The 14296-nt window shown below is 35.5% G+C and overlaps 1 protein-coding gene and 1 long non-coding RNA gene across 6 annotated transcripts; one reads left to right on the top strand and one right to left on the bottom strand.

Moving 5' to 3' along the window:
- The first annotated feature begins 317 nt into the window (after nt 1–317).
- Nucleotides 318–4127, top strand: LOC113060765 (protein tyrosine phosphatase type IVA 2-like). 5 transcript variants are annotated; one of them, XM_026229938.1, is made up of 9 exons: nt 318–469; nt 1197–1233; nt 1595–1671; nt 1950–2215; nt 2398–2550; nt 2636–2728; nt 2859–2989; nt 3248–3318; nt 3424–4127. In XM_026229938.1, the coding sequence occupies exons 5-9, from the start codon at nt 2455–2457 to the stop codon at nt 3537–3539; spliced, it is 507 nt and encodes a 168-aa protein (XP_026085723.1). In that variant the 5' UTR covers nt 318–469; nt 1197–1233; nt 1595–1671; nt 1950–2215; nt 2398–2454; the 3' UTR covers nt 3540–4127. The 5 variants fall into 5 exon arrangements, with proteins under 5 accessions (XP_026085723.1, XP_026085721.1, XP_026085720.1 ...); XM_026229935.1 differs by having other exon boundaries at nt 321–469; nt 2390–2550; nt 3248–3322; XM_026229934.1 differs by having other exon boundaries at nt 321–469; nt 3248–3322.
- A 2561-nt stretch (nt 4128–6688) lies between these two features.
- LOC113060768 (uncharacterized) lies at nt 6689–8779 on the bottom strand. Its single transcript, XR_003278291.1, has 3 exons — nt 8721–8779; nt 8521–8621; nt 6689–6748 (listed from the first exon to the last, which is right to left on the bottom strand). It is a non-coding gene; the product is annotated as an uncharacterized LOC113060768 (long non-coding RNA).
- Between the last annotated feature and the right edge of the window lie 5517 nt (nt 8780–14296).

Here is a 14296-nt window from a genome sequence, read left to right on the forward strand (position 1 = left end):
TTTGATAGGCTATATGGTAAATTTCTACGTTATAAAGACATTTGCACTACCTAATTTAATTAATATACACATTATTTTATATTAATTCATGCTTAATTAATTTAAATTAAAATGTTTCATTATACACACACACACACACACACACACACACACACACACACACACAAACACAGTAATAAGCACAAACAACTATTAAAATGTATAGATGTTAGAAGGATCAACGCGATTGGTCCAGACCGATTAGCGGATAAAAATGGAACGTATCCCCTGTGTTCGTTCGAACGTGAATGGAGCTGTTTTATTGGCCAGGTGACTTCGGCCAGCCAATCAGCAATCAGCGGTCATCTGCGCGGACCGGAATTGTCGCCTGGTTACGGGAGCTCTATGGTCGGGGAGAGCTAGCCGGCTAGCAGCTACTCTCAACCCTTTCTCTCTTTGTCACGGTATTCATATCTACCGTCAGCTCTTTGTAAGTATCTATATTATATTATATCTAATTTTGTTCTGTCATTAATGAACATCTAGGTGATCAATGGATTGTGAATTTGTGCGTGTCTTTAAATATATACGCATTTAGCAGCTCTAATCTACGCTAGTCGGACAATAGCGAACTAATCGGGTACAAACATGGGGCTTTTTACCAATGCTTTACTATTGTAGCGTAATTATACCATATTATATATATATTGTAAATGTGTATTAATGACTTGAACTGTCATATAACAACCATAATCTTTGTAAATAACATCTATTTTTATAAACCGCCTTAACATTCACAGAATAAGGCAGTGGGTCCTGTGAGCATGATGATTTGCAAGCGTATAGTAACAAAGTTAATATTGTTTTTTAAATTGTTATTTAATCCGTCCTCTACAAATATAGATTAATGCGTGGTCAGCAAATGTACCCCATTGTTTTCCATGCAATTTTTTTCTGATTTAAAAGAATAGTTGCAAAATCTTTTTTTTTTTTGTTGTTGTTGCTTTTTTTGCTTCTGCCGTTTACTCTCTCTCTCATGTCGTTCCAATCCAAAAATATGATTTTCTGTCTTCTGTGGAGCACAATACAAAGAGACGTGGTAGACAGAATGACATTCACAGTCACCATTCACTTTAATTGTTTGGGGAAATATGTATTAAAAGTGAATGATGACAGATGCCGTCATTCTGCTTAACATCTCTCTTTGTTTCCCACAGCAGAAGTACATTTACCTGGATTTGGAGGAACATGAAGGTGAGTGAATGACAGATTCTTCATTTTTGTGAACTGTCCCTTTAATGAATGAGATTATGGTCGAAAATAGACAATATGGGCAGTGGTGACTGATATATGTGTCATATAGACATAAGAACATGTGTATGGGCTTTAGGATTCATCTGATGGTGTATAAGTCTAATATTTGAATGCAGTTTCAAATGTTTAAATATAATTTAAGATGAGCTTTTATAACATAAGTCTGTACTAACACAAACAGACATACATAAGCACTTTTTGTTTTCCATTCTTGACTGGTTTCTTTAAAAATAAATATTAACAGTTTGGAATGAAGAAAAGCCTTGTTTATGTCTTGTTTTATGTCGATTATCTTCTCTAGGTGCAAAGAAGAGACAGTCACGAATGGTGAAGATAGAATGCAGAGTTCTCAACTTGTTTTCTGTTCACTTATTGAAAGTAAGTGTGTGGACTGACTGGTAAATATTTTCCATGTATACCATCGTGTTATAATGTTGTGCAAGGCCTGTATGCTTTTATGATGAGAGTTCATAATCCATCCAACGGCCGAAGTCAATATCTGCGGTGGAATGAGGTCCCTCTTCAGCCGTAGGGTATATCCAGTAATCATTTGCTGTTAATGGTGACATGTTTGGTTCACTGCACTTGCTGGTTGTGATGTGCCTGAGGATCCACTGCCCTGGTTATTGATTGGTCCCTGTCCTTTTCTATTTCAGGCTGCACATTTATGGCGTTTGTCAGTGTGAGTGGAGACTTCTGCCAGGCACAGCACCTGGTCATTGTAGACAAGTGAACAGAGGGCCTGCCATATGAAGATTACACTACCTGACTGCCCGTCTTAAATTCTGCACTATCGGGGAGCATCTTTTTTTTCTTGTCCAGAGTTAAAGTTTATGAATCGGTTTGAGCCAATCCAGGTACTAGAGAGCGAAGCGTTTTTTCTCTTTAGTGCCAACTGATCATCTCTCCTCTCCTGAATGGGGTAATTATAAATTGCGAATCAGAAGGATAGTCCCCTTCTTTTAGTTTTTATTTTAAAGCTGTTGGAGCGTGAAAGTGGTCTCCTTCTCCTGTATCCCCTTTTTTTTTTTTAGAACAATTAGAGATTTGCCTCAAAGTTAAATTGCTGTGATATTTTAAATTATTATTTCTATAACCCTGTAGACCATTCAGAAGTTTTCTTATCATCAAGTCCAATTAAAACTTCATTTGAGTGTCAAAATGAATCGCCCAGCCCCTGTTGAGATCACCTACGAATGCATGAGGTTTCTCATCACCCACAATCCCACCAATTCACAGCTGGCCAAGTTTACAGAGGTAAGGCTCAAGATGGGAGCAGTTGATATGGATAGTAATATTAACATGTGGGTCAGAGCTGAATTTTTTTATCAATGTATTTTAGGAACTGAAGAGTTTTGGAGTGCAGACGCTTGTCCGGGTTTGTGATGCAACTTATGAAAAAACACCAGTGGAAAAAGAAGGCATTGAAGTGTTGGTGAGATTTGAAATGAACCTCTTTAAATATCCCAAAGATTCAGACAGAATTTGTTGTCGTTTTTCTAATATTATTGCGGAGGATTGTTTTTTTTATGTTTTATTGAATGCAAAAATTTGTTTTCTTTTAGGATTGGCCTTTTGATGATGGTTGTTCGCCCCCTGATCAAATTGTTGATGACTGGTTGAACCTTCTCAAATGTAAATTTAAAGATGAACCAGGCTGTTGCATTGCAGTACATTGCGTTGCTGGATTAGGACGGTAAGTATCATCAGGACAAATCTGATTCAGTAAGGTTCCCAAACAGATATTAAATCTTGGTTTGTGGTTGTCTGTCTGTAGCTCACTGAGATATTACGCGGTGTCATTTTTGAGTTTCCTTGGACCTGATCTGCAGAACATTTTGTGCTGTAATGGTTTGAACCTCGGCATTTGTCAGGCCGTGTAATTCCTGGTCAATAACCAAGTGTTATCAATCATAACTTGTTTTAAATGAGAATTGTGTGTGTGTGTGTTCAGAGCTCCTGTCTTGGTGGCCATAGCCTTAATTGAATGCGGGATGATGTACGAAGATGCTGTCGAGTATATTCGTGAGTGAGTGACACAGATTTATATGGAATATGATTCTTATTTTTGTATTCTTTGTCATTTTGTGATGTGATAGTGTGATGTGATCCGATCATTTTTCTTTTTAGGAAAAGGCGTGGGGCATTTAACGCCAAACAGCTTATGTACCTTGAAAAATACAAACCCAAGATGCGCCTGCGCTTCAAGGATGCCAACGGTCAAAACTGCTGCATTCAGTAAATAAACATTCATCCAAAGGATCTTTAGAAACGATTGACATTATTATTGTTAGTGTTATGATCCATTTTTGTTTGATTACTATATTGGACCAGGATTTTGCTGTACTACGGTGCCAAGCACACAAACAGGTTACACAGTAGTGGTTTTTTTGACCAAACAGTCTAGCCAATCTTGTAAACTCACAAGCAGGCCTCGCTAGCGATGTTTTTCATTGTGATAAACACACTGATATAATGATTGACAGCAGTTGTTAGTGTTTTATGCCCTATCTAAAACTTGGTGTCCCCAGTTTTCTGGATTGTGTAACAACCTGTGATGATCTGCATCCTGAAGGAAGTGAACTCATTTTGTTGGTGCTTCTCTTGAAGTCTGTCAGCTTCTCCAAAGTTACATGGGCACCACTCCAGTATCTAATGTTATAGATATCAAACATTCCAAGAGATTCATAGCACTGATGGATACTAGATTATTGTCAGTAAAATGGACAGATGAATGAAATCCTAGATAATTCAATCAACAAAACTTCCTCTCCAAACTGATTGTGAAATGAGTCAAATTCAAAGAATAATAATAAAAAAGAAGAAAAAAAAAAACAATATTTTGGTTGTAATGTTCTTTTTCTCTTCACTTAATGTTGGTGGAAAACAGAAATTTTGGTATAAACCGACATCTGATACACTGTAGTATGTGCAAGAAACATTGTATTAGATGTCTGATTGTAATACAATAGAAACGCAATGTATTTTATGTTAGTGAATATTTTTCCAATACTCATGTATGGTGTAAAGTAACAAAAATTTCATTAATCCGATTCCTGAAACCAAATTCCTAAAATCAGATATAAGATTCTTAATTATTTATATTATTAAACATGAATGAGTAAAGCAGTACATTCAATTATGAGTAATAATACAACATGCATCACATATTTACAAATCAGAAACGTACCATGGATGGTATTGCTATTTCAATCTAATACAAAAACAAATTTATTCATTTATTTATTTTACTTATTTAATTTTTCATTTATTGTATTTTTTTTTCGCCAAACGAAGAGAATGTTCGTGCAATTTCGGTGGTTTTCTTTTCTTGACCACTACTCGGTGCAATGCAGATTGACTGGACAGTCAAATGGTTGTTGCCTGAACGCGAATGCTACTATGGTAAAGGTTAGGCTCATGATTATTAATCACGTTGCGTGAGTGGATACTTTTAAAATTTTGCGTCAGTATGATCTATTTAATATTCATGGACTAAGCCATTGCAGTAGTAGAACTCCATAGTACGGATCGTTTACGCGTATGGCAAGCTATATTAACATTTATGCCTACAATTACACTATATGATGTTTTTAATACACGTTTTAAACCGCTTTTAAGCACGGTTGTGACTATTATCTTGTACTTCTTCTTCAAGCGCTATTACTATCCCAATTTAAAGCTACCCATTTTTATTTTTAGTGCCAAATAATTTTCTCAGTTGAATTCAATGGTGATCTTTGGTTCAGATATCTATTAGGCTGTTCACTTCTGACTTATATGTATTCCAGATGTTGCAGGTACCTGTTTCAGTCATTAGTACTTATTCTTTAATTGCTAGTAACTATTCAGATATTTACCAGCATCTATTCCTGTTTCCATGCTGCAAATTGGATGGAAGTGTTTTTAGACACTTCATGTATTAAAGTATTCTCATATAGCAGTATACACTGTAAAAAAGAATTTGTTGAGTCAACTAAAAATATTTTGTTACCCCGCTGCCTAAAAATTTTTTGTTATCTTGACAAAAAATTTCTTGTTGAAACAACTTCAAATTAGAGTGGAGTTAGTCCAGGTAACAAATTTCTTTAAGTTGACTTGACTATTATTTTCTAGTCCAGTCAACTAAATCATGTTGTGTCAACAGGGATTTTTTTTTTTTTTTACTTCGATCAATAATCATAAACAAATGTTACTCCACTGCCTTAAATGTTTAAATAAAGATGACAAAACACTTTTTTTATGTAATTTATTTAATGATAGAGACAACACTTTCATTCACATTTAAATTGAACAAGCAATTTGCTGTCAACACATCAACTGATAATTGATAAACAAAACAAAAAATGCAAAATACAAACACATGTCTAAAGATCTGAACCGACACTTGAAAGTGTGATGTATAATAAATAACATTGGCATGGGATTGAGAAACAAATAGTTGCAATTCAATTCATCAGATCAAAACCACAGGGATTGTTTTTAATTTCATAACTCAATATGAAAATCAGAAGGTTGAACTCTGCATATTAACCCTGCACAAGTTCACATGCACTCCCCCCACCATAATGCAAGTCATGGTCAAAATGAGAAACCAAGATATATGTATATAATATCACACTTAGTTAAAAAAAAATGAGTGTACTGTACTTCTGTATAATAAGATATAAATGGAATGAATGCATATGGAAGCACAAAGATCTAAACAGTCAGATTCTAAATTTCATAGCACATGACCAGACAGAGGTGTTAACATCAGAAGGATCTTGAAAGTTTCCAAACTCGTCCCCCATCATAATGCTACATACTGAAAATGTGTACATACTGTTTAAGAAAATGAGAGGGGAAACAACATTTGTTTACATGAGAACATGCATATTCCAAGTCATGACATGATAAACTTTAATCTACATTCTAAAAAGAGTGCTGATGGACACATCATGAACACTGAAAAGTGAAAGTGACATGACATACATTTGTGCTCTTCATTTAACCCATCCAAAGTGCACACACACAGCAGTGAACACACACCGTGAACACACACCCAGAGCAGTGGGCAGCCATTTATGCTGCAGCGCCCGGAGAGAAGTTGTGCCTTGCTCAAGGACACCTTATTTGTGGTGTTGAGGGTGGAGAGGGCGCTGGACATTCACTCCTCCACACCTACAGTTCCTGCCGCTGTAGCGAGCACATGGTGGGAGCAGCTGGTCTTCACAAGTTTTTGCAGAGCCTCAATGGTGTATTTAATGCGCTGGAGGTAGAGGATGTTCAATGCATACAGACCCATTAGGAGTCCAAATGCCTTGGGGACATGGGAGATGTCAGTGATGACAGGATGTCCAAATGAGAGCAATGTTGGTTATTCCTTGGGAAGCACATCACATTGCTGCTCCTCAGTTACAATCAGAATGCCCTCTTCAATTTCTTTCTCAACATCCTTAATGTCACTGGATGGCTGGGATAAGAAAAAAATATTACATTACTTAATACATTTATAACAAATGAACACACATATGTACATACACTATTAAAGTTGTGTGTTTTATTAAAAGCACAGCTACCAATAAATGCAAATTGTAATTCAACTTCAAGTGGAAGATGTTTTGAAAAATTTAACCAAAAATGAAAGTCAACTGTTAATGGTCCTCCTCAACGGTTTGGTTTACAAACATTCAAAATAACTTCCTGTATTAAACTGTTAAAAGCCTGTACTAAATTCTTTGTTCTGCCGAACACAAAGAGTTTAAAATCCCATGGGAAGATAAGTGTAAAATACACCCCCAGAACCAACTATGCTAAAAATGGGGGGAAATTATTTTCTTCACTGGTATTCTACATGATTTCTGAATGACATAAAATGTGACAAACCAATACAACATATTCAGTTTTTTTTTTCTTAATCCAATTCTAAGTGTCTAATCTGTCACACCATTTATACAATGATCAGAAAATATAGTATTCCTTTTAAATAATAGTCTGTTGGACTGCATGTTCAGAGTAAAGCATGACCCTTAAAGGGTTGGTTAACCCATCTATGTTTTACTCACCCTCATGGCATCGTAAGTGTGTATGACTTTCTTCTTTCAGACAAATCCAGTCGGATTATATAAAAAAATATTTATGGCAATTGGTGGGTGTTTTTCTCAACAGTCCAAAAGTAGTCAAATAATGTGCATCAATTCATAATAAAAAGTACCTCACATGGCTCTGAGAGGTGAATAAGGGCCTCCTGTAGCGAATCCATGTGTTTTTGTAAAAAAAATATACATATTTAAAATGATATTCAAAGCATATTTAAACCCTTTTCTCTAACTTTCGTGAGAGCCATTCCGGGTGGATGAAAATAGGACATATGGGTCATGCATGCACCGATGATAAGTGACGAACACGGAAGAGTGGAGGAGAGACAACAATACGCCAATCACAAAGTAGAATCACAAAATTAGGCTTGCACGTATGATAGTCAGTGGAAGAGAAAAAAAAGTGTTTACAACTTTTTAAATATGGATATTTTTCTTACAAAAAGCGCATCGATTTGCTACAGGAAGCCTTTATTCACTCCCCAGAGCCATGTGAGACACGTTTTATTGATGGATGGGTGCATTTTATTTGACTATTTTTGGACTGCTGAGAAAAAAACACACCTGTCGACTGCCATTAAATAACCTGGAAGGGCCAGGAAAATTTTTAATTCAACATACGTCTGAAAGAAGAAAATCATATACACATAGGGTGCCTTGAGAATGAGTAAAACATGGCCTAATTTTAATTTCTTGGTGAAATAATCCTTTAAGCAAAGTTGCTAATGGCCAATATGCTAGCACTGAACATTTTTCAGGATTCAAAACAGTATTCAGCAAAATAATAAAGAATGGCTATGTCCAAAAACAGGGTTTCTGGTGGTTTTATGAAAATAAATTCAACACTTTATAAAGACATTTTAAATACCAATTATAGAAAATTCACGGAATAAAACTGAAGGGAAAATAATGTCAAATTATGTTCTCTAAAATTTGAAGCTGTTTTCCAATGCAAATATCTACATTTTCGTAAAGGGTTCACTCAAAAAAGAAAAAGAAAGAAAATTGTCATTTACTAAACCTCAAGTTGTTTTAAACCTGAAATAGTTTATTTCTGTTAGACCCAGTCCCAGATAGTCTAACACAGTACACAACCCCACAACGTGTTACAACCCCAGATCACCCAGATTTCTTCTTCTTCTTTTACCTGGATCACATCACTGCAGACTGATGGTGCTCAGATCGGTCATCCACAAGCGTGATCCCAGCAGTCATGTCCTTGATGAATTCCTGCGCAGAGCCTGTGTGCTTTAATAAAAACAAAGGGATGCATTAAACAGGGCCTTACAATCGTAAAGCATATAGACTCCAATAGATGTGCATTTATAAATAAATAAATTTACTTACAACTTTGTCCAAGCTCTACAATGTAAATACCATTTCCATTATGTCTGCATAGCATTTTGATGGATAACTGCAAAAGGACTCGCTGTGGTCCATTCACAGGATTATTGAATTCTGCGCTGAATCTTCAGTCATCCCAAAATATCATAAACATGAAAAATACAAAAACATGTTAAAACACTGTAAAATAATAAACATACATATAAATAAATCTTTACAGAGAAAGTCAAATGTATTGACAAGTTTGTATTAAATGCATAAGACAAACTATACCATGCTTTAAAATGACACAACACATAATTATAACACAATAAAAGGAAATTTAACACATTTGTGTCGATCGTTATTGTATCTCTATTTATACAAGATATATGCTATTATTAATTTTATTCTAAAATATGTAGATTTGAACGCATGCAATTTACTTATGACCGTATATTCACCATAGACTGTATAAAAACAGATATTCACGCAGCATTACACTGGGTACTAGGTTCTAGTGAGGCACTTGAATGACTAACGTTACTTCAGAAAACTGAAAGAAGAGTTTGTAACGCTACCTTCAGAACTTCATCTGAACTGTAGACTGTAAAATAACCATCAGCACTAGGCTTAAGTTACGCGCTCCGGAAGAACTCTGAGGGAGGTGCTCATCTGTGCTGCTCATTCGTTGCCCTTATAACATACAGAAAAGACACAGTTCGAGTAGTAATCTTCTTTTTATCTCCTAATTTTTCATCGTTGAATATTCTGACGGATGTCTTACGCTGTCAGGTTAAGAGCAGTTCCTTTTTTTAAATTCCCGCCGTTCTTAATCCATACAGTGATCCGATGAGCTCTCGCGCGCTCTGTTTGAACGGTCTCTAACGCAGCTCTGGGCTCAAATAATACATACAGACTGTATTTTTATTGTTCTCCACATAAGTTCAGCTCCGCTGTCCCGCATGGGGGAATATCTGTTTTAATATTTATAAGGAAAATACTGTGGAACCGCCTGTATTTTGAGGCTTCAGAGTGCCGCGAAACGAACATTTACATACAGTAACTTATATACAGAATGTAAGACTCTTTAAACCATACTTACTCTTCTGAGACAACAAATGTAATTTTACACATTAAGCCAATGAATACGAATATTTTACTTACCAAAGTAGTATTCTAGTAAAATGTCCAAACTTTGAGGAGAAACTGACTAGAATGGCTGACGACCTTCTTCTCTCTTCAACAGCCTTCACGAGAATGACGAGATCTCGCGATAAGTGATGTTGTGAACGTGATATTGCTATTGAATTGAGTCAACAAATTTTTTTTAGTTATGAGGACAAATAACCTAGTTCAGTCAACTTTCAAACTAGTTGAGACACTGAAAACTTACAATTTTTAGTTGAATGAACAAATTCAGTAACTGCAAGTTGTGTCAACATAAAAAAATTCATTGAAACAACTAAACTGCTAAATAATTTTTTACAGTGTAGTAAGATAATTCATAGTCTGTAAATAGTACGCAAATATTAGTTAAATTAAAAATACGAGTAAACTATAGACAGATACGAGTAAAACATATAAACGGAAAACGGCTTGCCATAAAAACCTGCTCAAAACGCCGAAGCCACTGGATTGGGAAGCCGCTGTGACGTAAATGACCCAGTTCAGATGGCGCATCCTTTCCCCTCATTCACAGGACCAAACTCATAACGTGCAAAGGGCTTAAATTACAGAATTGACCATTTAACTTTTTGTCCCATCTCCTTTGGAAGTTAAAATACTTGTGTTTTAATTCGGGTCTTTCTGATTGATTTCGCTAGTATTCTGCCATCATGATGCCGGTAAGTTTGTAACTGCTTAATACTTTACAGCCGCTGAGACTGAGAGCTGTCTGTCAGGAACATGATTGACAGCTCTCACTCAACATTCATTCATAACCTGTCTATGCATTACTTTGGACTGCGGGATTCAGTTAGACTATCATGAAGGAATGCGGCTCTTATCGTCAGTCAGTCGTAGTAAGTATCGAGTTAGAGAAGCAGTTATACTTAAGAAATCACTGCATGTTCCAGATCATATAAAATGGGTGTGATATGGATTTTAATATTGTGGGTTGCCTGTTAGAGGGTTAAGTGACTGGTCACAGTATATCATTTTAAGTCAACAAAACAACAGTAGACTGTATGGCTTCTCAGATTTTGGTTGAAGTCTTACTGTAAAATGTCCTAGAATTAATAGTATAGACAACAGGATCTCTTTATATTTACATACACTATGAAACATTTTTTTAAAGAAGTTTTTTTTTATTATATTTGATGAAAAATACTACTAAAATACTTTCAGTTTTTCTAATTCTGTTTTGTTAGTTTTGTTTCTATTGTTTGTGAGTGAATTTATGAGTGGAAATTGTTTTACAGTTTTTTTCCTTCACTAAACTGGCCCCCCAAAAGTATTTTTGCACTTTATCCACTCTTAAAATGTATGAATGTATATATGCTCTATTATATAGATGTTTTGTTTAAAGCTTTTTGTTTATTTCTGAAAAAGGGCATTTTTGGATCAGTTTGTTAATACTAATATTTATTTTAATATGGCTTAGAAAAGTTCTAGCATCACTATTACAATTACAGTAAGATTTCATTTTTGTTTACATTAGTTTAAGGTGAACTAGTAATGAACTTAAATTATTTATTCTCAATATCAGTCAATATTATTTTCAGGATAATACATTTTTAAAATCAAAACACTGTATTTGGTAAAGTAATAGTTCCTCCACAAATGAAGATTCTGTTGTCATTTACTAATCCTCATGTTGTAAAAAAAATATTTCTTCTGTTAAAGATAAAAGAAGCTGTCGGTAGCCATTGACTTCCATTGGTTGAAGAAAATGTTGGTTACCAACATTCTTCTTTTGTGTTTAGTAGAAGAAAGAAATTCATACAGGTTTGTAACTTAAATAACTTTAGAATTTTCATTTTTGGGTGAACTATCCCTTTAAATGTAATTAATGAACTGTGAACTATCATGAACAAACAATGAACAATTATATTTTTAATAAACAGTTTAAAAAAATATATTGTTTATTGTTAGGACATGTTTGCTAATACATTAACTAATGTTAACCAGTGTAACCTTATTGTAAAGTGTTCCTGGATTGTCTTGTTCACCCAGTTATTATTATAAAATGCTATGTCTTTTTAATTTATTCTGCTTTTATTGATATTTATTCTACATTTATGTTTGGGTTTCTCATCCTGTCAGATTACGTGTACTGCCCTTGTTTCTGAGTGAGAGTGCTGCAGTTTTTGGAAGGTTTGAATGAAACATTAGCCTGTGGGGAGTATTTGAAGGCGCTCTGCGGTGAGCTGTGGAAAGGTTGGGTCAAGTTGTCAGAATTCCTGAATTGTGACTAACTCAGTATTGTGTGCTTTTGAATCCCTCACACCCCAAATCCTGGAGCACTGTTTCCAGCAAATGCACAGAATACTGTTAGAATTGATACTGCCATTTTATTTTTCATCTCCATGAGGCAGCAGTGTCCCTCAGTAGGAGGTATTAGAGTACAGATTACTGGGAGAGCCAGATGGGGTCAAGGGTCAAAGGTGAATGAAAGAAGCATCCTCTGTACTGAAGTTAACCTTTCACCTTTGCACAGGCAGTCGCATTTGGAGTTCAGACAGATTGGACTGAGAGTGGATTTAGAGTTAACTGATAGAGTTAATGAGCTGCACACTTCCCTTGTCACTTCCCTTGTAGTGAATTAGTCAGAGATTGGCTGCATGTTTCCGCTTTTGCCTTTAGTAGACCACATGAATAATTCTATAACGTATCAGACTCCAATGCAGACATTTGCGATTAACCTCAAGACTCTAGATTGACATGTAATTATAAAAGTACCAGAGCTTAAGAATTGATCTGCCAAACAACCAACATGCACAAATTAGTGATGGGAAGCTTAGATGAACCATGACTGATTTTCATTTGCCGTCGAAAACATGACTCTGTCTCTTCTTGTCAATGTCCAGCTATAGATTGAACAAATTGTGCCCTAGGTGAACGCACAAACATTTTGACTGTATCATCATATGTTTTTTTCCTGTCCTTTAGACTCTGGCAGGCAGCTTTCTGGCTGAGAGATTACAACTTCATCTGCACTCAGAACAGAGAGTGTTGGCAGCTCAGGATCTTTAATGCATCCCATATCGCTGTAGTATGAAGCTGAGCCAGTGTGTGCTTTAGTTATTGGTCCTCACTAGTGTCATTCACATCTCCCCAGAGTCTCATTATTGAAACTCTTGAATCTCTTGGTAACTTATTTTGTGACCAGTTTTGTTTATTTATCAATTTGAGAAGGCAGTAAATATTGTAATTTATTCCTGTCATGACAAAGCAGAATTTTCAGCAGCCATTGCTCCAGTCTTCAGTGTGACTTGATCCTTTAGAAATTATTCTGGCATTATTTTAATATACTCTTTAAAAATATACTTCTTATGAATGTTGAAAACGGTTATGCCGCTGAATATTTTTTTTAAAGTGTTCTTTAAAAGAGAAAATGTTTGTAACATTAGAAAGTTCTGAATAAAAGTATTAAGTTATTTAAATATATATATATTATAAATTATATTTATATTGTTCTGTATATATAGTTAGCATTTTTCTGTCTAGATCTGTCTTCCTGTATACATGGAAGAAACACTTTGACTTATGATTATTGATTATGAGTAAGAGGCCAGAGAGTCATGATTTTTTTTTTCCTTGGAATTTACGATACTTTATTCTCATTTTCCCTCATTTTTCATTTCAGTTTCTTTTTAGTGCTTTTTCCATGCCATCAAACCCCAAACCTCCATTAAATGTGAAATCCAAACATACTCAGGTGTGTTTTTGAGCTCACTGGGTCCAGGTGGCAGACTCCTCTGTGAGAGCGAGGAGCTGTCAGGGCCATTAAATGCTCAGAGATTGAGTGTGCTGTTTACTGCTGTTAACTGCACTTAACCATGCAAGTCTTTGACCGGCAGTGAAGTGAGGGAAACTGACATGTTTCTGTGGATGCAGTCGTTGCTATGGACACCCTATTGGCAGCTCAGTACAGTAAATCAGGTGAGCATTCACAGTGTCACATATCCCATCTGTATCAAATTAATTAAAACGCTTCAAGTTATATGTTGAGAAATTTGGGTATTTGGCAGTTTGACAGTATTATGTGATGTTCAAAGTGTTTCATTGTCTTTTTTTTTAGGATTTTCCATACAGAAGCTTCTTATTCTGTGACAGTGTTACAAACTAAAGGAAGCAATAACCGTTTTTAAAGTGGAAACTGGGCAGATTTAGCAAGTCAGACATGTCCCAGCCAGAGCTCTATTTGTCAGAACGCCCAAGACCCACAGTGACAAGGCCTGCCTGTGTCCTGAGATTTATTATTGACAAAACATTAAGTGCTACGACTTTAGCTCCTTTTTTGGAATCCGAAAACCTTCTTCTGCAGATACTGTGAAATCACGGTGGGCAGAGATGAACATAATGCCCAGTACAAGTCCATATTGATTATTAGTGGTGTTTGTTTATGCTAAAGCATGCATCACTATTATTATTGT

The sequence above is a fragment of the Carassius auratus genome, chromosome 42 (assembly GCF_003368295.1).
Source record: "Carassius auratus strain Wakin chromosome 42, ASM336829v1, whole genome shotgun sequence".
NCBI lineage: Eukaryota > Metazoa > Chordata > Actinopteri > Cypriniformes > Cyprinidae > Carassius > Carassius auratus.

Bases quoted from the DNA above. Each gene is read 5' to 3' on its own strand.
- LOC113060765 (XM_026229938.1), top strand. From the start codon at position 2,455: ATGAATCGCCCAGCCCCTGTTGAGATCACCTACGAATGCATGAGGTTT. The intron at 2,990-3,247 runs GTAAGTATCATC...GTGTGTGTTCAG, and splicing joins TGCGTTGCTGGATTAGGACG to AGCTCCTGTCTTGGTGGCCA. The intron at 3,319-3,423 runs GTGAGTGAGTGA...TTTTCTTTTTAG, and splicing joins AGATGCTGTCGAGTATATTC to GAAAAGGCGTGGGGCATTTA.